General features: G+C 40.2%; 1 protein-coding gene across 15 annotated transcripts in view; it reads left to right on the forward strand.

Annotated features, from left to right (window-relative positions):
• Nucleotides 1-27,152, forward strand: part of foxp2 (forkhead box P2) — an 808,606-nt gene that overhangs the window by 571,572 nt on the left and 209,882 nt on the right. Inside the window, exon 1 of one of the 15 annotated variants that reach the window (XM_072551475.1) lies at nucleotides 20,819-20,862. The exons of the other annotated variants lie outside the window; for them this stretch is intronic. Within the exon in view, the coding sequence (XP_072407576.1) occupies nucleotides 20,830-20,862 (33 nt within the window). The 5' untranslated portion in view covers nucleotides 20,819-20,829. Of the gene's footprint in view, nucleotides 1-20,818; nucleotides 20,863-27,152 lie in introns of those variants that run through there. 15 annotated transcript variants of the gene reach the window in all.

Raw genomic sequence — 27,152 nt, forward strand, 5'->3', positions numbered from 1 at the left:
ACACCCTGCTTTGTAGACAGAAATTTGGAGGACCTGCTGGGCAGGGTTGTAGACAAGTGGGACACAACAGACCCTGCCAGCATGGTACAAAGTTGCCATTCAAATTAGAGCAGCCTTTTGGACGCACTGTTGGAAGAAAGTCAATGTCCATCTTAACTCGACTAGAACATTTACATTATCTTCTCTCCAATACCTCATACTCACTCTCTCTCTGCTCTACACCCGCCTTCCACCATGGTTCATGCTGTATCACTCTCACTATACCTGCAACATCTTCCCTCATTCCATTCACCCAGCCCAACCTGTGATACTATTAACCCTACATGCCCTCTGCTCTGCCTATGTACTCACTCAACCAGACACTTCCCTACGTGCACCAACAGTAATAGGTGTGGCACTCATTTCTTTCTTCCATAATGCCTGCCTTTCTCTCATTCCAGGAAGAAAACAGCCCACAATTAGGGGCAAAAAAACCAAAGTGTGCTTCTCATCATTTGGCTCCATGCTCATTATAAGGAGAGGATCCTGACTGTCCTTAGAGTGGGAGCAGATCCTGCTCTCGGTTTACTATGTCAGTGATCCCTCAGCAAAGGCTGTCCCCTTTGATTGAACAGAGGCCTGCTGACAACTGTGGCAAACTTCCCAGCTTGTCATCTGTGCTAAATGGCACAGCAAGAAGCAGTAATATGACGCATTGCTGGCTGAAGGGGCAAAGCACAAAAAGGCAGGGCAGGGATGTTGTGTGCAAGTAGGTTCACAGGCGTGGACTGCTTTGGGATGAGCAAAAAGCCTGTGGTTGTAGCCTGGTTCTCTGCAAGAGCTAGGTGCATGTCCCTGAGTGCAGAATGTTCTTGACTCCAATACTAGTTGCCAGTGCTTCCCAAAATGCTTCATCTAAAGGCAGAGTGTCTTGTAAGTGAGCTGCAGATGTGCCTTCAGGGTTCTTCGAGGCTGGCACATATTGAGTGCTAATGTTTTATGAATGTAGCAGTACCCATGGAACATGCCCAAGATGTTGGTTCCTGGTGTCCAACATGGAGATCTTTTGCAGTAACCAGCAAATTGAACCTGCTCTGGTTTCCATGCTGAGCTTTCCTGATGGTTAATTTGCTTGACAAGTTTAGTAAATCGCAACTGGAATATTAATGAAGTGATTTGGGCTGTTAACCAGGCATTTACCAACCAACAATGAGCATCAGGTGGCAACTCTCCACCACCAAGCAAGAATCTCATTACACCATTTGAGAAAAGTAAAGATGATGTGGTGAAATGGTCTTGACATCAAGATTGCCCTTGCTGAACACCTCATCCAGTTCTACCAATCATCTAACTATTGCCTACGTTGTTCAGATCCTGGTAAGATTTTGGCCATAATATCATGACAGGGTGGATGTGGAAAGGATGTTTCCTCTTGTGGGAAAATCTAGAACCAAGGGCCACTATTTAGAAATAAGGTATCGTTCATTTAAAATAAAGATGAGGAGAGCTTTTTTTGTCACAGTGAGTTGAGTCTTTGACATTCGCTTCCTCAAAAAGTGATGAAAGCAGAGTGTTTGAATATTTTTTAAGACAGATGGATAGATTCTTGTTAAGTAAGGGAATGAAAATTTATCAGGATTAGGGGAGTGTTTGAAACAATCAGACCAGCGATGATTGTATTGATTGGGAGAGCACTCTTGAAGAGCCAAGTAGCCTATTCTAGCTTCTAATTCACGTGCCTGTATGTCTTTTTGCTTTATGTCCTGCACTCATTTCCACCTTGAAACTGACAAATCTCTAATTTTCAGAGACTGATCAAAGAGAGATTCTTTCTAATTGCAAAGAGAAGTTGCAATTGTTTGTAAGAGATAAAAGAAAATGATTTGTGTGTTTGATGTCATCAAAATACAGTAATGGATAAAAACTCAGAAGGTCTATATAAAAGGGAAATTCCAATTTGATGACAAAGAGAGATTAATGATCTGATTTTAGTTACAATACTGAATGCTATTCTGCTCTTTAAGAGCCTCATGCACCTCTTAATGAAACAAACTTAGCATTGTTACAATACCCTGTACATTAAATAATGTTTTTGAATATTCTCACTAGCTTTGAAACTCAGGACATTCCTCTCCTTTAATGTATATCGATTCAATTGTCTTTTGTTTCAAACCTAAGTTAGAATGCATGTGTCACCCTGATGTTTCATTTGTTACTCAAGCTTTGTGCTCAGTATATCTTTCAATTAGATTCATTTAAATTTTTGTACCTGGTGTCCACAAGATAACAGCATTTTTGACTCCATAGATTTATGTCACATAAACTATCTTGCTTGAAAAGTTTTTGTTTGTTTTCAGTTGGAAAAAAATGGCCAATATAAGATAATCTATATTGGCTACCAGTCCTCCAAATAACCAAGTATTTAAAATAATTTTCAGGTTTAATTTATCATACTGCCTTCCATTCTTCAGGTAGCGTTATCAGCTAGATCCTTGGGGAGAAAAATATTCAAATGTATGTTCCTTGGGCTAATTGAGGATGATGTGTACCTTTTTAGTACTTTTGCAAGAAATGTTTTAGCAAGCAAACATTAGTGAATTGACTGTATACTTCGGTCATGAACAGATGCACATCAAGAGAGTGGGCACCCTTTGTCAAGCAAGTTCAGAATGAATCTTGGAGCTGTTGTCAATTTATGAAATGTAACTTGCAGCATGATTGCTATTCACAAATTTTATGAAAAATTGGTTTGTCAATTATTTCCAGATCATCTATCCAATACACTTTGTATGTAATCCATAGTACAGAAGCTTTTTCCCGTATTTTGAAAAATAAGACATTATTCTCATTCATTCGGAGATCTGATCAGAGGTGCTTCAGCACATCAGAGGAGAAATACCTCTACCATTAATGCATGATGAAGCAAGTCTGTTTCCAGTAGGGATTGTGTTCTAGAGATGCCATCTTTTTATACAATCAGATAAGTTATCTTAATATGATGCTCATAGAAGGTGCTTTTGTGGTGATGAACACGGTCAACCTCTGTACCAGATTGGTTCATTGTACATAATGCAGCTAAAATATATTACAATGACTTGATATATTGTGCCTTGCAAAAGATGAATCCAGCAAAGTTTCCAACTCTACATTCAATCTTGAAAGAATGGCTTATATTGATTAGAACTAAAATTGTACAGGTTTATGTATCCTGAAATTCTTCCCTTGGAAAATGGTATGAGACAATGGAAGGATTTGTGGTCTAATTCTACAGCCATAAACATCTTTAAACTAGTTGAGAGTTTATTCTGCTTTGCTCATGTCTGGTTATTCATAACAATTTGTGAATCTAAATAAAATATGTCCAAATGGAAAATGCAGGAAATTTGCATAAACCAGAAGAAGTCTCACACTCGTGCCATAAAATAATTTTCTTCTATTATGAAAATTAAAGCTTTAACTCATTCAACAATAGTTTATGCACCTTACTCAGGCATTTAAAAACCTTCAGTTGGGAATATTTTTAACCTTAATGTGACATGTACTCAGGTGATACAAATGTGGAGATTGAATTTTAAAAGACACTCAAAAATTGCAATGAAACACCAGAGAAATCTGATTATAAATTGAAGAACAGGGGGCCCATGCGGACGTTTTTTTTGGGCTCTGCTGATGCCTCAGCCAAATATATGTACAAGATTGAAAAATGCACAGGATTGTAAATGACAAGGATAAATTCGAATCTGTGTTTGTAAATGTGGACATATGTATGGCATGATCAAATGTACAGACCATCAAATCATTTTATGAATAAAGTATATTTTTGAAATAAAAAAAAGATTATAAATTGAAGAAAACCTCTGAGAACCCCTTCAGGAATGAGATTTTACAAATAAGATGCTGAATTGATGATTACATTGGATGCCCAAAATAGGAAATGTTCCATTCCAAATGCTGAAATAGTACAAATTTCTGTGCTAAATGAATTTGGGTGCATTCCATATTCTGGGCCAGATTTTCCAAGGAGTAGGTATCTCACACAGGTTGCCACTCCAATCCTTCTTTTGTAAGATATGAAAGAGCTCTGCATTTCTGACAGGATACCTCAGAAATGTGGAACCATGCTTCAATTCTGACAGATCCCTTAGAGTGTAGAACAGTCAGAGAAGGTGATGCCCCCTATTCAGCAATAGCCTTGTGTAGATTACAGGTCCAGCAACAGATATTCTGACAACAGCTGATAGGTATGTAAGATAGGTGTGAGGTAAGGGGGCAGGAAGATAGGGTACAGGTATAGGATACTATGTGAGTAACTAATCAGATACCAAGTAGGTGAAGTGCTAGGAGGCTATGAGTAGTGTAGGGTCCTGAGAGGTTAGGGGAGCAGATGTTGGCTCCCAGGAAAGCTGAATGAGGAGCATGTTGAGTCCAGAGCTGGTGGAACTTTGGGTACCTGGGAGAGAGGGAAAATGTAGGGTCCCAGGAGCAGGAGTGATGTTATGTCAAGGTTTAGGGATGTAACGGGTGTGGGGAGGTGTAGGTGAGGGTGACTTAGGTAAGTTGGGGCTTTAGTTGAATGATCACTCAGGAGTCAGTTCTATTTATTAGTTAAATGTTTTGTCAGTAACTAAGACCCAGCTTCAGCGTCCCTTTCTGAAATCTCCAATTTAATTAGATTGTTTTAGAGGGTTCTCGGTGTAGGGGAATTGCCAAGTGGAATCTTCAATTTTCTGGGCAATTCCTTTGGAGTTTGTTCCCTGGAAGATTCCACAAAGTCCTCCTATGCAACTTTGATTCAGGTTTCAGATATCTGTCTGTCAAAAAACTGCAGGCCTTTGTTTTATAGATAGTAGCATATGTTTGACTGAAAGCCACATATGAGTGAACTTAGTTTTCTTTCACACTAGATCTTATGAACACTTTGGCATTACTTTGAGTACTATGAAGTGGCAAATTGACCCGTGCCAAAACACACAGGGTGGCCCTGCATGAAATAGGCTATAGCGAGAAATTTGTGAAAATCACTTGTGGGGTCAAGTGAGGCCTTTCTCCATGTTGGGGGGAGCAACAAGTCACATTTTTAAACAGTTGAGATCGTCACTAGGAAGTGGCAAGAGGCTTATTAAAGGGAATTATTGTTCTTTATCACTTTCATTACAACCTCACCTCATTAATATGCAGGCTCTTGTTCTACCATCCATCAGGTCGAATCTGGATAGACTTCCTGATAGGAAAGTCAGAGGGAGTACATGGCAACTCCAGCTCGCCTTGAGCCTCTCCAGACTTCCATCGTGAATACCTACCCGTCATGTTTTGTGCCATACTCCATGGACAGTGGCCATGCACATCCCAAGTCCACAGTTACTGGCATCTGAGATCCGTCAGCCTCTCTGTACTATCATCGTACATATCTGATCCACTTACCATACACTTCATTGTTGCCCTTTGGAGTGCACTGGCATCTCTCATTGTGACTATAAGAATACTCCCCGCTTGTCAAACTATGTATCCTTAAAAAAATAGTTTTTTAACAGTCTTTCCCTTTTCAGCACACAAAAACAGAAAAACCTGGTTCTTTCACCTCCATGAAACATGATAAAATAATACTCTGCCTAAATATGATAGAATTCAGCCCGTACAAACATGTAAAAGATAAAAAATAATTGTCCCAAAACCTGTAGCTATTCCAACAGACTGGTGAGTATCCCTTCAAACTATCTCAAAATTGTTGCACAATTTGTCTGATGTGGAATATCGTATGAATTGAAAATTCCTGCAAGTGATATATTGTGAAGGGTGAAGCAAATGATCTGGGTCACCACAAATTTTGTTTTCTATATCCCTCTCCCTATAAACTGACTGAGGCACTGCAAGGCTGTATCCATCACATTGTCATATTTCTACCTGAGATGACCTCCGACACACATCAGTGTCATCAATAAGTAAGACTGGTCATCGTTACCTCTGTAATATTGCTCAACTCTGTCCCTTTCTCAGCTCATTTGCTGCTGAAACCCTTTTCTGGACCTGTTAATTCTAACCTTCTGGCTAGTCTTCCATCTTTCCTTTCGTCTCCATAAGCATAATCTCATCCAAAAGTCTGCTTCCTGTAAATTAACTCATCAAATAACACACACTCCCATACTCACTGACCCACTTCAGCGTAAAATTGTTCTTTAGCAATAGCTCACCTTATAGCCAAACAAACCAAACACTATTGGCATATCCAGGGTGAGTTAGGTTGATGTAGTCACACTACTGAGACCCGCTGTTCTGATTCCTGCCCTTGCCAGTGAATGAAAGCTGTGCATTTTGAAGTCTTACTTCATTTTGTAAAATTTTGATATAATGAAAGAAAATATTTTGGGACCTTTGTGCGTTAGCTTCCATTTTAAAAGTGATATATCTTCTTTACAGCAACCTATATTTTTGCAGTTGAATAGCCATTTGATTTCCCTCCAACTTGCCAGTCAGAGTTCTATATGAAATTGTCAATTCAGAGTAATTGAAAGTTTGTGAGAAGATTTGTAGCTCGGGTGCTCGTTGTTGTGGTTCTGTTCGCCGAGCTGGGAATTTGTGTTACAGACATTTCATCCCCTGTCTAGGTGACATCCTCAGTGCTTGGGAGCCTCCTGTGAAGTGCTTCTGTGATGTTTCCTCCGGCATTTATAGTGATTTGTCTCTGCCGCTTCCGGTTGTCAGTTCCAGCTGTCCGCTTTAGTGGCCGGTATATTGGGTCCAGGTCGATGTGCTTATTGATTGATCCTTAGTAGCCAAACACTCAGATGACAAGCAACATGAGTTCGACTGGGACAACACTACTATTATAGGACAAGCCAAACAGAGAACAGCCAGGGAATTTCTAGAGGCATGGCATTCATCCACAGATTCAATCAATAAGCACATCGACCTGGACCCAATATACCGGCCACTAAAGCGGACAGCTGGAACTGACAACCAGAAGCGGCAGAGACAGGCCACTATAAATGCCGGAGGAAACAGCACAGAAGTGCTTCACAGGAGACTCCCAAGCACTGAGGATGTCACCTAGACAGGGGACGAAACGTCTACAACACAAATTCCCAGCTCGGTGAACAGAACCACAATAAAGAGTAATTGAAAATTTCAAGTGCTCACCATTTCCCAGTGTATGTTTCAGTCTGAATCTCAAACAGAACTTACTCCAACCAAGTCATTTTGAAAACATCAGGAAAGCGTTCATTTATGCTGTTATGTGAAAAGCAACATTACTTCTTAGTTTTCGCTATCGCTGTCGTATATTGTAATTAAATTTTCCATGTGTAGGTAGGAAATACAACCACACTAAAATACCACCTCTCATGTTTTCTGTCTTTATAAAGTATAGTACTTTTAGAAATATTTTTACAGCCAAATAGAAATCGTATACGCACAATATATATTTGCAGTCCAGATGTTGATCTCTGCTCCAAAATCTGAAATAAGCTTTAAGTGATGCAGAATTGTGGAATTAATATTTTTCAGGGGTAATTATCTTACCTTGAAATTAAATGTAACAATAGTACTTGTATGAAAATGATGTGAGAAGAAGTGTTTACAACACAGAAGAAGTCTTTTGCTCCATCATGTCCATGCCATTGATGAAGAGCCACCCAGTCTAACCCCACCTTTCTGGATTAGTTCCTACAGATTTGCAATTAAACAGCTAAGGAACTTTTAAATATAGGTAGTAAGCTGCAGGCCCGTACTGACCTTAAAGTGGTCGGCATGTCTCCTCATCTTCTGTTTAATAGTTCTACCAATTACTTTAAATCTACACTCCATTTTTCACCCTGCTGTCCCTGTCATGTTGTGCATGTCATTATCACTTTAAGAGGTGCACTCATGATATCACTATATCATAGCATGTGATCTTGTAGGTATGGGCCTCATACTTGAAGCGTGACTTGTGACGAGAAGAATTACTTTTGAGTTGTCATCTAATACAGTAATGTTAGACCAGACATTGATATGCCCGTACACAATAGATAGTTGTAATAAACATCTGCTGGATTCTTCAATATCACAATATCTAGGCCCAATTTCTTATGTTACAAGGAAATAAAATAAGCATTGATACATCATGGGATTAGGAAAAAATCCTATTGTAGACAAAAAACACATCAAGCAGCAGTGACCATCTAAAATAAAAAAAAGACTGTAATAACTGCAAATATTTGGAAAACCAATTCAAGATCAACCAGACTACAACACTGGACATCAAAGAGTTTGAACAACCTGGAACATCAGTTTCTATAACGACATACTGCTATACAGATCTCGAAGTTCTACAGATCTAACTAGCTACCATCAGTTCTGAGGAAGGGTCACTGGACCTGAAAGGTTAACTCTGATTTCTGTTCACAGATGCTGCCAGACCTACTGAGCCTTTCCAGCAACTTATGTTTCTGTTTCTGATTTACAGCATCCGCAGGTCTTTCAGTTTTCATACACTTCTCTAGATAGAATATTAAACAACAAGAAGACGGGCAAAATTTCTTTTGATTCTCAGTACCTTACCTAAAAATGAAAAGGCTCAAGTTTAAAAAAAATCAGAAGTGAAGGCTCAAGACCTATATAGACATAGATTGAGCACTGTATCCCTCATTCTGTCTCTTTATAATAATCTGCTAATTCTTTTTTTATATTTAAAAAATGTCATTGGAAGCAGTTTTCCACATTAAAGAGCCTTACCTGTGTCTGAACATCAATTGGTTCTGCTATTTTCTTTCGCCATAGAGTCATACAGCATGGAAACAGACCCTTCGGTCTAGCCAGTCCATGTTGACCACTTTCCCAAACTAAACTAGGCCCACCTGTCAGCGCTTGGCCCATATCCCTCCAAACCTTGCCTATTCATGAACTTATCAAAATGTCTTTTAAAAATTGTAACTGTACCTGCATCCACCACTTCCTCTGACAGTTCATTCCACACACAAACCACTCTGTGTACAAAAGTTGTCCCTCATGTCCTTTGCAAATCTTTTCTTCTCTCACCTTAAAAGCAAGCTCCCTAGTTTTGAACTCTCCCACTCTAGGGAAAAGACCCTTGTCAGTTACCTTATGTGTGCCCCTCATGATTTTATAAACCTCTATAAACTCATTCCTCAACCTCCTATGCTCCAGTGAAAAAAGTCCCAGCCTATCCAACCTATTTTTATATCACAAACCCGCCATTCCCAGGAACATCCTATTGAATTTTTTCTGGGCGTTCCTGTAACAGGGTGTCCAGAACTGCACTCAGTACTCCAGAAGAGGCCTTACCAATGTCCTGTACAACCTTAACATATCATCCCAACTCTAATACTTAAAGGTCTGAGCAATGAAGGCAAGCATGCGAAATGCCATTTTAACATCCCTGAGTGCCTGCAACGGAAATTTGAAGAATTATGTATTTGAACACTTGGAACTCTCTGTTCTGCAACACTACCAATCCAATTGATGCAAAAGTATCTTTAAAATGCCATGCAGGTTCTTCACTCCTTATTTGATGAAAATGCCACCTACAGACAGAACCCTGCTACTACAAGCCTGTAGTTGTTAAATTACAAACCTGAACAGGCAGTCCCTGAGTTGCAAGTGGGTTCCATTCTGGACTCCATTCACAAGTTGATTCATATCCAAGTAAGAACACAATGCAGGACAATGTAAAACAGCTGTTTGTGTCCAGAAAATGTTTTTATGTCAGGTCTTTAAAATTACATACTGAATTAATGGTGCTGGAAGAGCACAGCAGTTCAGGCAGCATCCAACGAGCAGCGAAATCGACGTTTCGGGAAAAAGCCCTTCATCAGGAATAAAGGCAGTGAGCCCGAAGCATGGAGAGATAAGCTAGAGGAGGGTGGGGGTGGGAAGAGAGTAGCATAGAGTACAATGGGTGAGTGGGGGAGGAGATGAAGGTGATAGGTCAAGGAGGAGAGGATGGAGTGGATAGGTGGAAAAGGAGATAGGCAGGTTGGACAAGTCCGGACAAGTCAAGGAGACAGTTACTGAGCTGGAAGTTTGAAACTAGGGTGAGGTGGAGGAAGGGAAAATGAGGAAGCTGTTGAAGTCCACATTGATGCCCTGGGGTTGAAGTGTTCTGAGGCTGAAGATGAGGCGTTCTTCCTCCAGGCGTCTGGTGGTGAGGGAGCGGCGGTGAAGGAGGCCCAGGACTATTATATTAGTGGATGTGCAGGTAAAACTTTGATGGATGTGAATTCATCAACTTCACCAACACATTCCACCCTGACCTTAAATTTACCTGGACCATCTCTGACACCTCGCTCCCCTTCCAGGACCTCTCCGTCTCCATTAATGACGACCGACTTGACACTGACATTTTTTACAAACCCACCGACTCCCACAGCTACCTGGATTACACCTCTTCCCATCCTATCTCTTGCAAAAATGCCATCCTGTATTCCCAATTTCTCCACCTCCGCCATATCTGCTCCAAGGAGGACCAGTTCCACCATTGGACACACCAGATGGCCTCCTTCTTTAGAGACCGCAATTTCCCTTCCCACGTAGTTAAAGATGCCCTCCAATGCATCTCGTCCACATCCCGCACCTCCGCCCTCAGACCCCACCCCTCCAACCGTAACAAGGACAGAACGCCCCTGGTGCTCACCTTCCACCCTACCAATCTTCGCATAAACTAAATCATCCGCCGACATTTCCGCCACCTCCAAAAAGACCCCACCACCAGGGATATATTTCCCTCCCCACCCCTTTCCTCCTTCCGCAAAGATCCCCACCCCCCTATGACCCACCCTCCCATTCTGGCACTTTCCCTTGCCACCACAGGAACTGTAAAACCTGCGCCCACACCTCCTCCCTCACCTCTATCCAAGGCCCTAAAGGAGCCTTCCACATCCATCAAAGTTTCACCTGCACATCCACCAATATCATTTATTGTATCCGTTGCACCCGATGTGGTCTCCTCTACATTGGGGAGACTGGGCACCTCCTAGCAGAGTGCTTTAGGGAACATCTCCGAGACACCCGCACCAATCAACCAAACTGCCCCGTGGCCCAACATTTCAACTCCCCCTCCCACTCTGCCGAGGACATAGAGGTCCTGGGCCTCCTTCACCGCTGCTCCCTCACCACCAGACGCCTGGAGGAAGAACGCCTCATCTTCCACCTCAGAACACTTCAACCCCAGGGCATCAATGTGGACTTCAACAGCTTCCTCATTTCCCCTTCCCCCACCTCATCCCAGTTTCAAACTTCCAGCTCAGTAACTGTCTCCTTGACTTGTCTGGACTTGTCCTACCTGCCTATCTTCTTTTCCACCTATCCACTCCACCCTCTCCTCCTTGACCTATCACCTTCATCTCCTCCCCCACTCACCCATTGTACTCTATGCTACTCTCTCCCCACCCCCACCCTCCTCTAGCTTATCTCTCCATGCTTTAGGCTCACTGCCTTTATTCCTGATGAAGGGCTTTTGCCCAAAACATTGATTTCGCTGCTCGTTGGATGCTGCCTGAACTGCTGTGCTCTTCCAGCACCATTAATCCAGTATTTGCTTTCCAGCATCTGCAGTCATTGTTTTTACCTCTTTAAAATTACACCCATGTCCAGAATTGTGTTTGTAAATACAAGTGTTTGTATGTCAGAAGTTCCTAAATTGGGGATACCGTGTAATTCTTAAAGCAACAGTTCTCAAGGCCAAGGCCAGTCCTAAATGAAGCAAAGCAAAATATGGAGAAACAAGAAGGGGGAAAGACAGGAAAGAGGCAAAAATATAAAAGCAGAGATGTACTTCTGAGGCTCTATAAGGGTCTGGTCACAACTCATTTGGAGTATTGTGTGCAGTTTTGGATCACATGTCTAAGGAAAGATGTACTAGCACTGGAGCATGTTCAGAAAAGGTTCACGAGAATGGTCTCAGGAATGAAAGCTCGACATATGAGGAACGTGTGAGGACTCTGGGTCTATATTCGATGGAGGTTAGAAGGATGAGGGGAGATCTAATTGAAACTTATAAAATACTGAATGGCATGAACAGAGTAGATGTTGGGAAGGTGTCCGCTTTGGTAAGAGAGACTAGGATCTGAGGGCACAGCCTTTGAGTAAAGGTAAGACCTTTTAAAACTGAGATAAAGAGAAACTTCTTCAGCCAGAGAGTCATGAATCTATTGCCACAAAAGTCTGTGGAGGCTAGGTCATTGAGATTCTTTAAGACTATCAAGGGTTACGAGGAGAAAGCAGGAAAATGGGGATGAGAAACTTATCAGCCATGATTGAATGTCAGAGCAGACTCAATGGGCTGAATCGTCTAATTTCTACTCCTATGTCTTATGGTCTAAAACCATAAAATAAATGAACAAACAGCACATTGCATTCTACTTCTGAATAAAAGCAAAGACCTGCAAAGAGAAATGAAAGTAAATACTTAGGGACTGTATGTCTAGTGTCACCTTTACTGAATTACAACTGTCCAAACAATGTATGCAATTCTAGTTTATAAATTAAACAATAGATTTGAAATAACTCCGGAGAGGCTAGTTTCCTGTCACCACATCACCCATTATTTAAAAGCGCATTGTTCTTGACACTGATCCAGCTCCCTCAGAGCTAGCACTCCAAGTGAACAGAACCTCTGACATGCCAGTTTATAAGTGTCAGTTAGGGCTCCCTGGTTGGACCAGGAGAATAGTCCCAAGTAGGCCTCTTCCTTTTCTTGTAGCCTCTCCTGGGACATTTTCGCAATGTGTTTGGTTCTTCAACTCAGCCTTAGATGTATCAGACCATAGCTCGCCTCTTGCATCCGGAGTCTCTTGCAAGAAATTCATCCTCTTCAGTAGGTAAAGGCCTCAAAGCTGCGACATCTACCATGTCCATCTCAGATTCCAAGGTTTCTTCCGACTTTGAGATTTCTTCACTCGACAGAAGGGGAGAATCCACGGGTTCCGACTGCCTTTCTGGCTATTCTGAGGGTACTGGAATGTTTTGCTTTTGCCCCATTTGCAACTTTGCAATGGTCAACATGCTTCTTGGGGACTGCCTCACCTACCCGAACTTTGTATGTCACAGGACCTGACCTTGCGTTGGCCATGTGTGTTGCCTATACAGGGCCATTTCCATGGTTTCAGCAACACAACTGCATCCCTGAAGTAAACTGTCCCTTACGTAGAGGAGTCCTGTTTCTGGCACTGGAGTTCCTGATGCTGTTTCAGCGTATACACACACACCCTGGAAATTGGATTCAACCTGGTGCGCACTCGTCCCCTCATTAGTAACTCTGTTGGAGGTATCCTTGTAGTTGCAACGTACATTGATTCTTTAAGCCTGCCTTCAAAGTTTGTACTGCTCTTTCCAGCATACCATTGGATGATAGATAGTATGGAGCTGTCCCTCTATGCCAAATACCATTCAACTTTAGGAAATATACAAATTCTCTGCTGGTAAATGATGGCCTGTAGTCTGTGACCGACAATTCCAGGAGCCCATGTGTTGCAAAAGATGCTCGCAGCTTTTCTGTCATTGCCCCTGTGTTTGATTAATGAACTCTATGCACATCCAACCACTTTGAGTGGGTGTCCACAATGGTCAAGAATGTTGAGCCCATGAAAGGATGTGTGTAACCGAGTCCAGGATTTATGCAGCCATTCCCATGAATTTAAGGAACCTGCCGATGGTAAGTTTTGTCCTTGTTGGCATTCTGGGTACTGTTACAACAATGCAGCTATGTCTGCATCCAATCCTGGCCCCCAGACATAACTTCTCACAACATCTGGAAAATCTCAGTCAGTATCTTGCAGCGACCTTTGCTCGGGACAATCACTCTTGTTCCCCACGATGAAACACCATCCTCAACTCTGATCTGGTCACACCAGGTCCAGAAAGGTTTCAGTTCTGGTTGTGATGGTTCTTTTGTTTCCCCATCACCACCAGCTGTTTTAGTTTTGCATTCACAGTCTGATATTTTCAGCAGTGACCAGGAGGGTGTCCAGAAAATTTAAAACCAGAACAGATTATTCCAGTGGCAGCACCACCAGTGGTGTATCTGCCAGCGGGAGGCATTCAAGGCATCCGCATTTGTTACTTGGTCTCCTGGACGGTGTTCCAGCTTGTAATTGTACGCACTCAGAATAAAAGCCCATTGCTGAATTCAACCTGAAGCTATGGACAACCCAGCCTTGTTCTCTTTGAGTAGCCCAGCAAGGATTATGAATATATGGGAGTTTCGCCAAACGTATCGATCACAATCATGGAAGGAGTCTTACATCCACACAATGTTTCATGTACAAAGGCAAAATTGCATCGGTTCTTAATTGCTTAGCCTAGGAATCTCTAGTTGCTCCTCAGCCTCCCATGGAAATCGAGTTTAATCTGGCCAATCACTGCCACTGGTGTTACCCCAGACTACTATGAAAGATCTATGGTTATATGAAAATTGTGTCTTTAGAATTCCTGGCTTCTCCTTGAACATTTGTCCCTTGATCTGCTAATCTTATTTTCAACACCAAATAAAGGAGGTTTATGCCAATCTCATTGAGATTATCCATTTAGCTGCCATTCTTGCTTCACATTTATCCTGACCCACCAAACAAAGCTTTCTCCATCTATGTCTTAGCCTTGATACTGTCTTTTTATGGTTTCACAACTAACTCCCGCAAAATCCCCCCCCCCCCACTCTCCTTAAAAAAATCTTTACTTCTTCGAGTCAATGTGGCCTCAGTGTGACATAACTAAAAATCAGTCATGCTGCTATCCTTATGGATGGACTAAACCTGCTGCTGCTCCTGGAAGCAAGAGATCTGCTGGGTTGCCATTTCATGTCAGTCTTGTACCATCTGCACGCATCCATTGTCTACAATTGCTTTGTGCATCCTTTATCCAACTACATCTAATTCAACCTTTTCTGCTGTCCTCCACTTTGCCATCTAAAAGAGATCTTTAGACCATAAGACCATAGGAGCAGAAATTAGGCCATTTGGCCCATTGAGTCTGCTCTGCCATTCAATCATGGCTGAAGCGTTGTCGTTGAAGAGTATGGTACTGGAAAAGCACAGCCAACTGGGCAGTACCCGAGGAGCAGGAGAATCGATGTTTTGAGCATAAGCTACTCTGCCCTAAAGCTCTTCAGCCACGTCATCTCCCCCGCAGCTTTGTAGTTCTGAATAAATAGTCAAAATGCTCATGTTTTCTTTTCTGGATGTCACTTCTAAGTTCTTCTTGTTTTTGTAATGTCCATATCCTTTTCATTTGTCATACAGTCTGTACATGGAATTTTAAGGGTATGTCTTAACATCCACATCTCAAAAGGTCTGTATTTGCTTGCAAGATATTTATTTATTTGGGTTTCTGAGGTATACAGGAAATGGACAGAATGTAGTAAATTGAGTTTTTTCCTTGTTACAAGCTTTAATTTATTTTTTATTTTCAATTAACTTATCTTCACAAAATTACTTCAGACCTTCTGCATCGTTTATCTAACTTCAAGCATTGTACCTACCACTCTCTATCATCACTTGCCTTAACAAGATAGGCTTAGCTATTTGTTCCAATATAACACTGTCCACTTCAGTTCTGAGTAGATTTTTAAACGTATTACTTACAGCAATTTTTTTTTAATCTTTGAGGAGTTCATACCCAATCTACATTCTGAATTGTAAGCTTGATCTATGGCATTTTTAGGGCCTCTCCAAGTCGTACTGTGCCCAGAAACAAAATGAACCAAATTAGCAAATAACCCCAAGCAGAAATCATCTTCAAGATTTCACATTTTATAATTTTTACTTTAAAATGAGCCATGCAAATTAAATTTAAATCAACTGGCAGATGATAAAAAGATGCCTTTCATTTTAAATAGGCAGTACAATAGATACATCTTACAGAACGACAGAATTCCCATTCAGCATGCATAGTATTACATTGTCACTTACTTGGACAATATGCTGTGCTTTGTTCAGACAATGAAGATCAGAACACCTATCTGATAACAGTTTTCATCCTGATTTTCACAGCTATAGTTATTATCAACAAGAGAAACTTCGACAAACTCTCTTTTCCTTGGCTCACAACAATCCTAATGATGTAATATTCCAAAGTTCCTTTTCAACTGATCAATCAATAATACTTTGCCTCATATTTTGGTCACTTCTGGAGTTAAAGAACACTTTAACATCTGAGCCACTTGTACAGATTATCCAATTTTAAATCATTTTAGCCAGCTGACACATTGCCTCTGTTAGCTTCTGACTCATTCTCTTCCAATGGAAATATGAATCTGTTCCTGAGAGTGATTCGCTGTTTCTTCTCAAGAAATTAGTGTGTACTTCTTTCTATTCCTGTATGTGTTCTGTTTGTTTCTGCATCAGCACCTTCACCCTTCAATTCCTCTTCTCATATTACTTTGTATCTGCAGCTCTTCTTTGTGTCTTGCTAAATGCTGTCCATGTCTTAATTTCCTTCCTGCTGGTACTGTTTCCAGATGGTCAAAGTCACCAAACCACATGGACTTGCATTTCTTATTATTCAAGAAAGGTGTAGTTGATCCATTTGCAATTGATGAAAAATCTAAGTCTGTTTCAAAATGTTTTAAGAACAATGAGGGATTTTATGGCATTTTAAAGCAATCAACTTTGTTTCTTAAATGTATTTTTCCATGTCAAAATTACTTAACAAAATGCTGAATGTAACAAATACTGCTTGTTCATTACAGTAAAGAAAGAAAGCATAAGTTAATATATTTGTATTTCACTTCTTCTGTAAAAAAATGTAATAAAGTGTTTTATAGATATATTTTCCTATAATATGATTCTATTAGATAGTCTGAGTCAGTAAATAGGACCATAAGATAATGTCCATAATTTTGCAGCCCTCAATACTCCCCAGCATAATTTTCACTTGATGAAATATATACTATGGATTATTATTTATGTTATAACATCAATGAAATATCATAGTCACATAACCATTTTAATACCATTTAGTAGTAAATGTGAAATGTATTTATTGTTTAAATAAAACAGATGAAGTCTATGGCAAGTTGATTTTCATATTGGTGGGAGTAATTCAAGGAAGGATGTTATCCAGAAACCAGAGGAGTTTAAAATAAAAACAGAAATGTTAGGGGTTCACAGTGGCTCAGTAAACCTTTGCAAAAAAGCATGTTAACATTCTATGTGTAAGACCTTTTCTCAGAAGTACACCTACTGCTTTTCTTTTGTTTATTTGCACCTGAAGAACTTCCTGCCTATCTGAATGCACCACGAGGACACTCACACTCTATGAACAAGCAGAACAAACCTCAGTTTAAAATATAATTTAAAGTTCAACCCATATAACAATACAAGCCTCAATATTTTTCTCGGTGTCATCAATGTGCTGCAGTCCTGGAATGACTTCTTGAATCCAAAAGAGTGCTTATCCCAGCAAATATTTCACCCTCAATTGATATAAGTAAGTCTGATTATCTGGTGCTAACTGATCCAAGGTGACACACCAGCTAAGTCATAGAGTCAGAGTCATAGAGATGTACAGCATGAAAAAAGACCCTTTATTTTTAAAATTTCTGTTTGTAAGATAATGATTAAAACAATTTTATTAGACATTTTAATGCAATGAATTTCCAACAGGTGCTTGATATTGTTGTTATCAATCCTCTGCTGAGGCTCTCCAATTTGTCACAATTCCAGATGGGATACCCCACAAATAATTGTGTTTCTGTGTGTGGATGAATAAACTGACACCCCTTTTTAATGCAACTGCTCTCTTGATTGGTCATAACAAGTTTAATTTCAAAAAAGATCTCTTCCCTCATGAAAACCTTATCCCAAAACAACAGGTATTTATATTTTTAAAAGAGTCAAACTAATCAGGCTTTTTTGGGTTAAAGAAAGGGTGATTTTATTAGTTTTATATGCGACAAAGGCTAGTAAAACATTATAAACATATGTACAGATTAGAAATATGAATTAAATAAAAAACAGTTGTAAAGATATGCAAGTCAGTCTTAGGGTTCTTTGAAGAGTAGATGGTGGAACATTGTGGCTACTAAGTTGGAGGATACCAGTTATGCTGACATGGTGAATAAATTGATTTTGAGATTCCTAACTGGGCAATCAGCTGATCGACCTGTGACCTGTTTACTTCTTGACAGTGACTTCACTAATTTGTCTGACTTTCAGTCCTCAAGAGAAGGACATCCATTTACCTACAGAGCAGGTGTGTCTAATGGCTGACCTCAGGTTATGAACTTTACGGCACAGTAGTCAACACTAGCATATCAGACCAAGGATTGCAATTGATCAATAAGACCTTTGTATGTCCTTGGAAGGGTAGAATACAAACACTCAATTAAAAGCAAAATACTGAAGATGCTGGAAGTCTGAAACAAACACAGAATGCTAAAGGAACTCATCAGGTCTGGGAGCATCTGTGGAGAGAGTTTATGTTTCAAGTCTGACTGTTCTTTAGGATCAAAAGGTGTTTGTAAATGTTTTAAATATACTTTTGAGAGAGATGAAGGAGGAGTATGGGATAGATAGAGTAGACGTCCAGTCCAAAAACAAAGGGTTATTAATGGTGGTGAAAGGGAAATGTAAAATGGGTGTAAATGGGTGAGAATAGGTCCTCTCTACTGAGAGCAAAGTAAACAACATTCAAACAAGGTACAATTATGGATGGTGCAGGATGTGCGTTGGGGGGGAGAAAATGTAAGAGAAATGGAGAACAGACATCATGGGGTCATTTTCTGAAGTTATAGATTTTAATATTGAGACCTCAGTGCTGTAACATGCCTAAATGGAAAACAAGATGTACCTTGAGCTTGTGTTGTGCTTCATTAGAACATTGCAGCACAATTAGGGCAGAAATGTTCAAGTGAGAGCAATGCGTTTCAGTGAAATGGCAACCAACTGGGAGGTCTGAGCCATTTCTACAGATAGAGCAGGAGTGTTCAGGTGATGCTAGATCACCTTTTGCGGTATGGGGTATAATCCTCAGGAGAGGACCTGCTGCTGAGTTTGTCCTTTGTTATTTCTATAGCCACTGGAGATCACAACCCAATTTACTTTGCTTTGCACCTGTCCTTTTCAATGGTTGCTGTTTGAAGTTCCCTTGGTCATTTTAAACGTCCCCAATAAGTGTCCCTAATTTGGTTGAGTAGGTGCCCATCTCCAGTGAATTGGCAGACTACCTGTATGTAGCCTCTGTTAAGTCTCCATTGGTGCTAATGCTCATTCCAACACCGCTTCACCCAACTCCAACCCCGTCTCTACAGTACCAAGAAAATCTAACTCCAAATTTCTGTTTGCTGCATAGTCCTTCTCAATTTGTACAAGGAAAAAGGGTGAGAAAAACTGTGATCATTTGAAATTTGAAATTTTTGAGTTTGCCCTGATGAGGTCAAGATTAAAGAATTAACAGCGTGTTTTTCTTTTCAGCAATTTTATGCTTAAAGGACTTTGTTTTACTTATTCAACACCCAGATTTACTTTAAAAATCTTCAAGTAAAAAAGAAATAAAAGCAAATATAGGAGATCTGACATAAATAGATCTTGTTTATACATTTATGGATTGCGTGTATCTTTGGCAAAGTTAGCATTGATTTCCCACTCCGAATTGTCCTTGGGAAGGTGGGGTTGAGCCACCCTGTGTGAGAGAAATGTAGGAACATAGAAAAGGTATGGTATAAAGTGTGGCCATGCAGCCATTATTGCCTGGATCAGCCATAAGTGTGTTATTCACCCTAACCCACTTTTCAGCTCTTTGATTGTAGCCACATGGGTTACAAGTGTTTACATCAAGTGTGCATTCAAAGAGGTTTTGAAATATGATGAGGGTGTCTACCATTATCTTCCCTTCTTACATGTTGCAGTCAGTATATGAAGTTAAGTTTCTGGTGTAAGGCAACTCACTTCAGTGGATGTTGATATTGATGATAGTAATGCCATCAAATGTCAAAGCTGTGAACTCTGTGTTGGAGATCATTATTGCCCTGCACTTGAGATATCAAATGTCATTTGTTAGGCTAAACCTGAAAGCTGCTCAGGTGTTGCTACATTCCAGCACAGAGTGCCTCATTGTGGATGAAACTGCACACGTAGCAGTTATTAACTGGCTCCACAAATCAAGCATTAGTGACTACACTTTTGGTCATTATGGTTTGATAGCCCTTCATTGATGACTGAGAGTAGGCCAGTGGGGAAAATCCTAGCTAGATTGGATTTGTTCTATTTTCTGTGGACAGGATATAATTGGGAATTTTCTTAGTCTGTTGAGTGGATATCTGTGTGGTGGACGATCTTGTCAGGGACTACCTAATGTGCTCAATTGTTTCTTGCACTTAGATAGAATGAATCTAAGTTGTTGAAAACTGGCTTTTAGGGATGTGGGGAACCTTAGTTTTATGCAAATGCTTTAGCCTTGTAGTTTGCACTCAACTCCATTGTTGAAATTGAAATATTTCTGATACCCTTCTCCTTGTGTTGTGTCCAACATTGGTTGTAGCTGACGTGGATGGACAATCGAGGCTTTAATCTGATCTATTTATTGTGTGACCATTTAGTTCTAAGTAAAATTTATGCATGTGCTTCAACTTCACTAATTGCGCACCCCCTTTTTAGATACATCTAGTACTGCCCCTGACACGTTCTTATGAACTAAGGTGGTTTCTCTGGGTTGATGGCAGTGATAGAATGAGGGATGTGCCAGGCCATGTAGTTACAGTGTTGTGCTGAAGTATATTCTGCTGCTGATGGTCTACAGTACCTTATGCTGGACATGCAAACAGTTCAGACACAATTTGTCTGGAAATTATAAACTTTATTTTAACCTGTATTCTCTCTTTAATGCTGATTGATCTGTGCATTTTCTGTTTTATAGAACTGAAAAATGAGTGTTCTGAAACACTACACCATTGCAAGGGTATGTAAAGACATTCCAGTGTTAAGTGCTGAAAGAATCATAATCTAAGGTGTTAAACAAATTTTGGTGACTTGTCATGTCACCATATAGGAACTGTAATGATCAAACCTGGTTTTCAAAGAGATGCACTGGTTTGCTGCTCCGAGGAGATATGCAAACTGGTTGCTTAAATAAAAGAATCCTTTTACAAATGTTTCATCAATGCTATTATGATTAAAATGTTGAAAGTTCAAATGTGCAATTCTGTTTTCTGGATCAACATAATAATAGTGGTTTTCTTGAAAATTTAATCTAGTTTGATAACAATTTGCGACTGGCCTCTGCTTTTTCTCCAACAGCAACAACATCTGCGTGTTGTCACTTTGAAATAAATTGGAAAATCATATATAAATTTTCATTGCGAAAAGATAGTGCATCAAAAACAGCTGGTTGAAAATACAAAACCATGAATATTTTGTTAATCTATTTTATGCATTTTTCATTCCCTTTTCACCTCTGTGTTGTTAGCTTTCAGAAAGAAAAGGAGAGTTGCTAGGATCATATAATGCCTCAAAACCGTGCCCAATGCCATTCCTTATTAACTAGCTGAAAGCATTGTTACGAAGAGAGAGTGAAGCATTGGTCCCTTACACATTTTCTTATTTTCTTGTCAGAAGTTTAGAAATCAGAGAATTGCCAGAGATGCAAGTGCACTTAGTACAGTTTCATATGAAAGCAAGCGTTTTTTTAGTGTCTGTTGCCCCTGAACATACAACAATTCCTATCTTTCAAAGAACAGAACAGTAAACATAATTTCTGCAAGATTTTCTGCAAGGTTGGGGCTCTATAATGGTTTCTCTTACATGGGGAAGAGATAGAAAGATTTGTTATTAACATAAATAACCAATCTATGTTCAAGGTTATTGTGTCCAACTTTAAGACTTCAGAGGGGTGGGGCAAAATTTCATATCCCCTAAAACAGACTCAGAGATTATAATATGGAATTAATTGAGTCCTGTTGCTTCCTTTGCTGTCTAGTTATAATTTAATTGATTGGAGTATGCCGGCTAATTCTAAGGGGCTCTTCTGGTGCACTGATAGCATCCCTACCTGTGGACCAGAAAGCCTGGGTTCAAGTTCCATCTGCTCCCAGATGTGTGTCAAACATATCTGTATAGGTTGGTTTAGAAATATCTATGTAGCCCAGCGATAAAGACACCGCTGAACAGTTATATACCTCAGCAAATGTCCAAGTTCATAGAAGAGGCAGTGTTGTAGTGATAATGTCATTGGATGAATAATCAAGAACTCCAGCTTTATGTTCTGCGGTAACAAAAACAGATGGAAAGACTCCGCAGGTCTGGCAGCATCTGTGGAGAGAAATCAGAGTTAACATTTTGAGTTCAGTGACCTTCATCAGAGTGACAATTCTGTGGTCATGGGTTTGAATGCCACGATGGTAGATGGTGAAATTTGAGTTCAATAAAAATCTTGAATAAAAAAACTAGCCTAATAGTGATCATAGTCAATTGTCATAAAAACCTTATCTGTCTGAGGACCATCCTTTAGGGAATGAAATGAGTCACTTTTATCTGGGCTGCCTAGCCATGTGACTTCAGAATCGTGGCAATGTAGTTGACTCTTAACGGTCCTCTGGGCAATAAATGCTGGCACTGACATCCCATGAACAAATAAGATAAAATGAAGGTAAGACCATTTGGAATGACTATTCATTTACTTCAAGGCAGCCTTTGCCTCTTAAAGGGAAGTGTATTCTGACTGTTCCAAAGAAAAGATGCAGTATTGGATTCTTTGTTGGCTGTCAGAGCTGAGTTTCTCCAGCAGTTTCTGTTTTTATTTCAGATCTCCAGCATCTGTCGTGCTTGGTTTTTAAAAGCAGTCTGATTGGCGTAGGTGCTAGGGTAGAGAACCTGACCTGCATAAAAAAGTGACTAGTACCACACAGGAGGGAGAGGCTGTGTTAAGTTGCCATGCTGGAGATCTTGATGCAAGAGAAAGAATACATGTCCTTCAACTCATTGTACAGGAGACCAAGAAGTCCTCTCGGTAGATTATGTGAAGGCAGTATGCCCAGCTGAATGTGAAGATAAATGTCGGCAATGTAGCCGTAACGACCTGGATGCAGTTTCACAAGAAGGTAACAAAAGTCAGTATGAGTGGTCAAGGCTATTGGATCCACCTGGATGCATTGTGATGGAAAACTCTCTGCTGGCCTGGACGGTAACAGCTCCAGCAATATTTAAGAAGCTTGCCACCATCCAGCACAATGCAGCCACATCACCACATCCACAAGTATCCACTCCTTCCACCAATGATGCTCAATAGCAGCAGTATGTACTATCTACAACTTATACTGCAGAAACTCAAAGGTCCTTAGTCAGCACTTGCCAAACTCTCAACCATTTCCATTTAGAAGGACAAGGGCAGCAGATTCATGGGAACATCACCACTGGCAAGTCCCTCTCCAAGCTACTCACCATCCTGACTTGGAAATATATCTCCATTTCTTCACTATCACTGGGTCAAAGTCCTGGAATTCCCTCCCTGTTGGCATTGTGAATCAACCCACAGTAGGTGGATTGCAGCAGTTCAAGAAGGCAGCTCACCCACCTCCTTCTCAAAGGCAACTAGGGAATAGGTAATAAATGCTGACCAGCGAACAACACTCTCATCCTACAAATGAATTTTTAAAATCCTTAAGTGCTTGAAACTTGCATTAAACACTTTACCACAATCTGTCACATCCTCTTAACAATCTCTCTCAATCATGATTCATCTGTAATATTCATGGCTTAATTCATTCTCATACTCTTAGCGCTGGTGTAAGTCTCCTATTTTAACCATGCCACAAAAGCATATTGACCACCATCACTGATACATATCCCTATCTCATAGAACAGGGTGGTGCATAATCAAATGTGGCAGCACCCAGCTGGTGACTGTCAGCCATGATCTTACGTGGAGGAGAGGGTATGAGCCATTCATGAAACATCCATGAGAGATTGGTGCCAGCAGCATGACTGAAACCATTGATGGTGACAATATAATCAGACTGAATCCTCCACCTTACATCCTACATGCCTGTTCTAAATAGCAATAGGAGCAGGTCATTTCCCCCTTCAAGCCTGTTTTACCAATTAATGAGATGCTGCTGATCTACAATCAAACTCCATATGCGTGCCATAAAACGTTGCCTACAAAAATTGTTCAATGTCAGTTTTAAAATAGGTATTTATGAATTTCATTCTTGAAAGGTCTGGCTCTAATTACTAGACCATACTCTCATAGTCCATAAACAACAAGAATAATTTCTTTCCATCTTTTCAACCTCTTCCTGTAACATCTTGAAAAACTCAGTCAAATTGCTTCTAAATTCTAGATGGGAGAAGCATGCATCACATGCATTTTACCACAGCCCTACTCTCATGCTGTTCTCCTTTCCAATATCCAGAAAATACAGCCTGGCCAGACTGTCGTGGAAGAGGAAGAGATGGAAGTGATGCCTGCCAAGGCATTCGAGGCTATGGGCCAAGTGCTGGGAAATGCAATTAGAATAGTTAGCTGGTTGTTTCTTTGACTGGCACAGACCCAAATTGCTGAAGTGCCTTTTTCTATGTTGCAGACCTTTATGTGTGTAAGAAGAAATCCCATCATTTGCTCTCGGCATGCCCAACCACCACACTGCATATTGTTATGATTTCTGTAGAGAACAAAAATCTTTAAAAGGAAATTCAGTTGAAAGATGACAGAATATTTCACATTTTAACATTTGTATTGTAACAAAAAAACTAATAGCACCACTGAATAAACACTATTATTGTTGACAACTTCTACTTTAAACTGCAGAACTTCTCTCGTTTACTTTTAACTCAATTACAATTCTAACTCAATCTTCATACTATCCTACTGTAGAGCTTTAATTCTCTCTGGTCCACAATGATATTAAATTCCTGAGCACTTACAGACATTCTGATCATTTCCTACCTACTAACTTTTAATCCAAGCAATGTCTCTCACAGTACATGTTTGCTGGAAATTCTCCTTTCAGTTCAGGGTAGGCAATATAAATGTACACAAATTGGTCCTTTCAGTCTGAGTGTGAACTCACATCTGTAATCATGCACTGACCATCTCCATATGCTTCACTTGGATCCAGGCAGACTAATGTCACTGTAAATTTCAGAAATTTTGGGTCAGATTTTTCACAAGTCAGGCCTTACACACCTGCCTCAGAAACTACCAGCTCCATTTACCACAGAGTGTTGGGTGAATGCAGGCCAGTTGCATCAGATAAGGTTTGGACATCTGCAACTTCACAGGTTGCTGGCTTTAGAGACAGGCCTGCTTCCATGAGGTGGGACTTTACTCACCTTCAATATAAAAGAGGCCCTACAGCCTTCCCTGTTCTCACACTCCTGACAAAAGCTTTTTTAAAGGTGATTTATTCATAAGCTTTCACTGAAGAAGCTCCTTTCTACTACAGGGTGATATAAATATCAATAATTCAAACTCATTGACATTTTCATTTTCTAATCAACCTGTTCAGAAATGTTCCTATAGACCTCAAGAGTAGGTGGACTTGAATCTGTGCCTCCTGATGCAGGGGGTAGGGACACAACCATTGCACTGCAAGAGGGTCTACACGTTTAAAGTTTTAATGCCTGACATTGCAAAGCATTGAAATCACTTAACCTTGTGTAAACAAACATTGTGAAATTGACAGTGATCAAACAGCCAGAGCTGTCAATCAAGCATGAGCTCAGGTGTTTCAGTTCTCTAATGGTTGTCTGGGCTCAGAGCCAAGCCTCATTATGTACTTTTTGGTTGCAACACAATGATAGTGTTGAAGCAGCTGCCCCCACCTTAATTAATAGCTCTTCCTGTCTGATCGCTGCTATCTAGTTCACAATATTTGTTTTCACAAGGTTAAATGTTTTCATGTACCTTGATGTCTGGGGCATTGAAACTTGAAAGTGGTGCTTTTATTAGGGGAAAAACATTATTTTGACATATTGATGGTGCCATATGTTAGCATGGAATGTAAAAGGGGACTTTGGGGTTGCTTTGAGGGCGTACCTTGGCATGGTACTTTATAGACCATGAATGTATTTAGTGCCATACATCGACATGAGAAAACATGCTTTTGGGGAGCATTCCTTGGCCTGGCACCTTAGATTTCTCTAAAGTAAACTGCCGCATAAACTCAGATTACTCTCATGCAAGCTCAGCTTTGTACTCTTTTACAATCATAGTTGCAAATGCCATTGTTAAAGGGGCTTGTAGGATATTACAGCAATCCAACAATATGCACTGCAATGCATTGTTAGGCTTGCTGAGGTGTCATCTTTGACGCAAATCTGCAGTCCTCTCAGAATGGCAATATTCATTCTCCCAACACTGCCAGTCTCTACAGATTATTTTTCTGTTATCTACTAGCCAATCCAGAATGCTGCCACTCGTGCCTAATTGAAACTGTGAAAAGCTGAGTTCTCTGAACCCAGAAATGCTTGACATCATCCTCCACAGCTAAGCACAGTCTCCCCAAGAAAAGGCAGCAGCTCTCTACAACCATGTTGCAGACACTGGTGCAGCACTGTGTAAGAACACAGACAAACAAAATTGCAAAACCCTTACAGCTTTAAGGGAATGTATAGTTACTGATTAATTGACTTATTTGTGCACAATTGATGGATTGATTTAACTCTGCATTTGCCATTAGAAGACTTTTCCATTCAGTTCTGTGTTAACTGCTGGTGTCTTTTCACACTCATCTTACTACTTCCCATCCAAGCTTTCTATATTTAATCTGTTTCTGACTTGTATCATCAACCTGAAATTGTTCATATACAGCTTTGTTTTGCTTAATCTTACCCTTTTTTGACTTTGAAAGAACTCTGGCTGCATTTGGTTTACTTTTTTTATTTTACCTATTTTTCTAATCAATGTTATTACACAGCTCTAGAGCAGGTAGGATTTGAACCCAGGCCTCTTGGTCTAGGTTCAGGCCACTAACACTACACCACAAAGTTCCCCATTTGGTTTCCCTCTCATTCTAATGTCACTCACCCGTACCCTATCTCCTCTCTAAAGTTTGCCCATTGTTCCCTTTTGCATACCAAATGTTCATTCCAGGCTATTACTACAACATGCTGAGACCCTAAACTATGTCAAGCTTAAGAGGCTATATAGCATATCAAGAAAGGTATTATTCTGGCAGAAGAGACAATGCAAATAGAAATATCAAAGCGCTGTATTTAAGCATATACTCAGACAAAGGAAGAACAAAAAAC

This window comes from Chiloscyllium punctatum, chromosome 32 (assembly GCF_047496795.1).
Source record: "Chiloscyllium punctatum isolate Juve2018m chromosome 32, sChiPun1.3, whole genome shotgun sequence".
NCBI classification, from domain to species: Eukaryota; Metazoa; Chordata; class Chondrichthyes; order Orectolobiformes; family Hemiscylliidae; genus Chiloscyllium; species Chiloscyllium punctatum.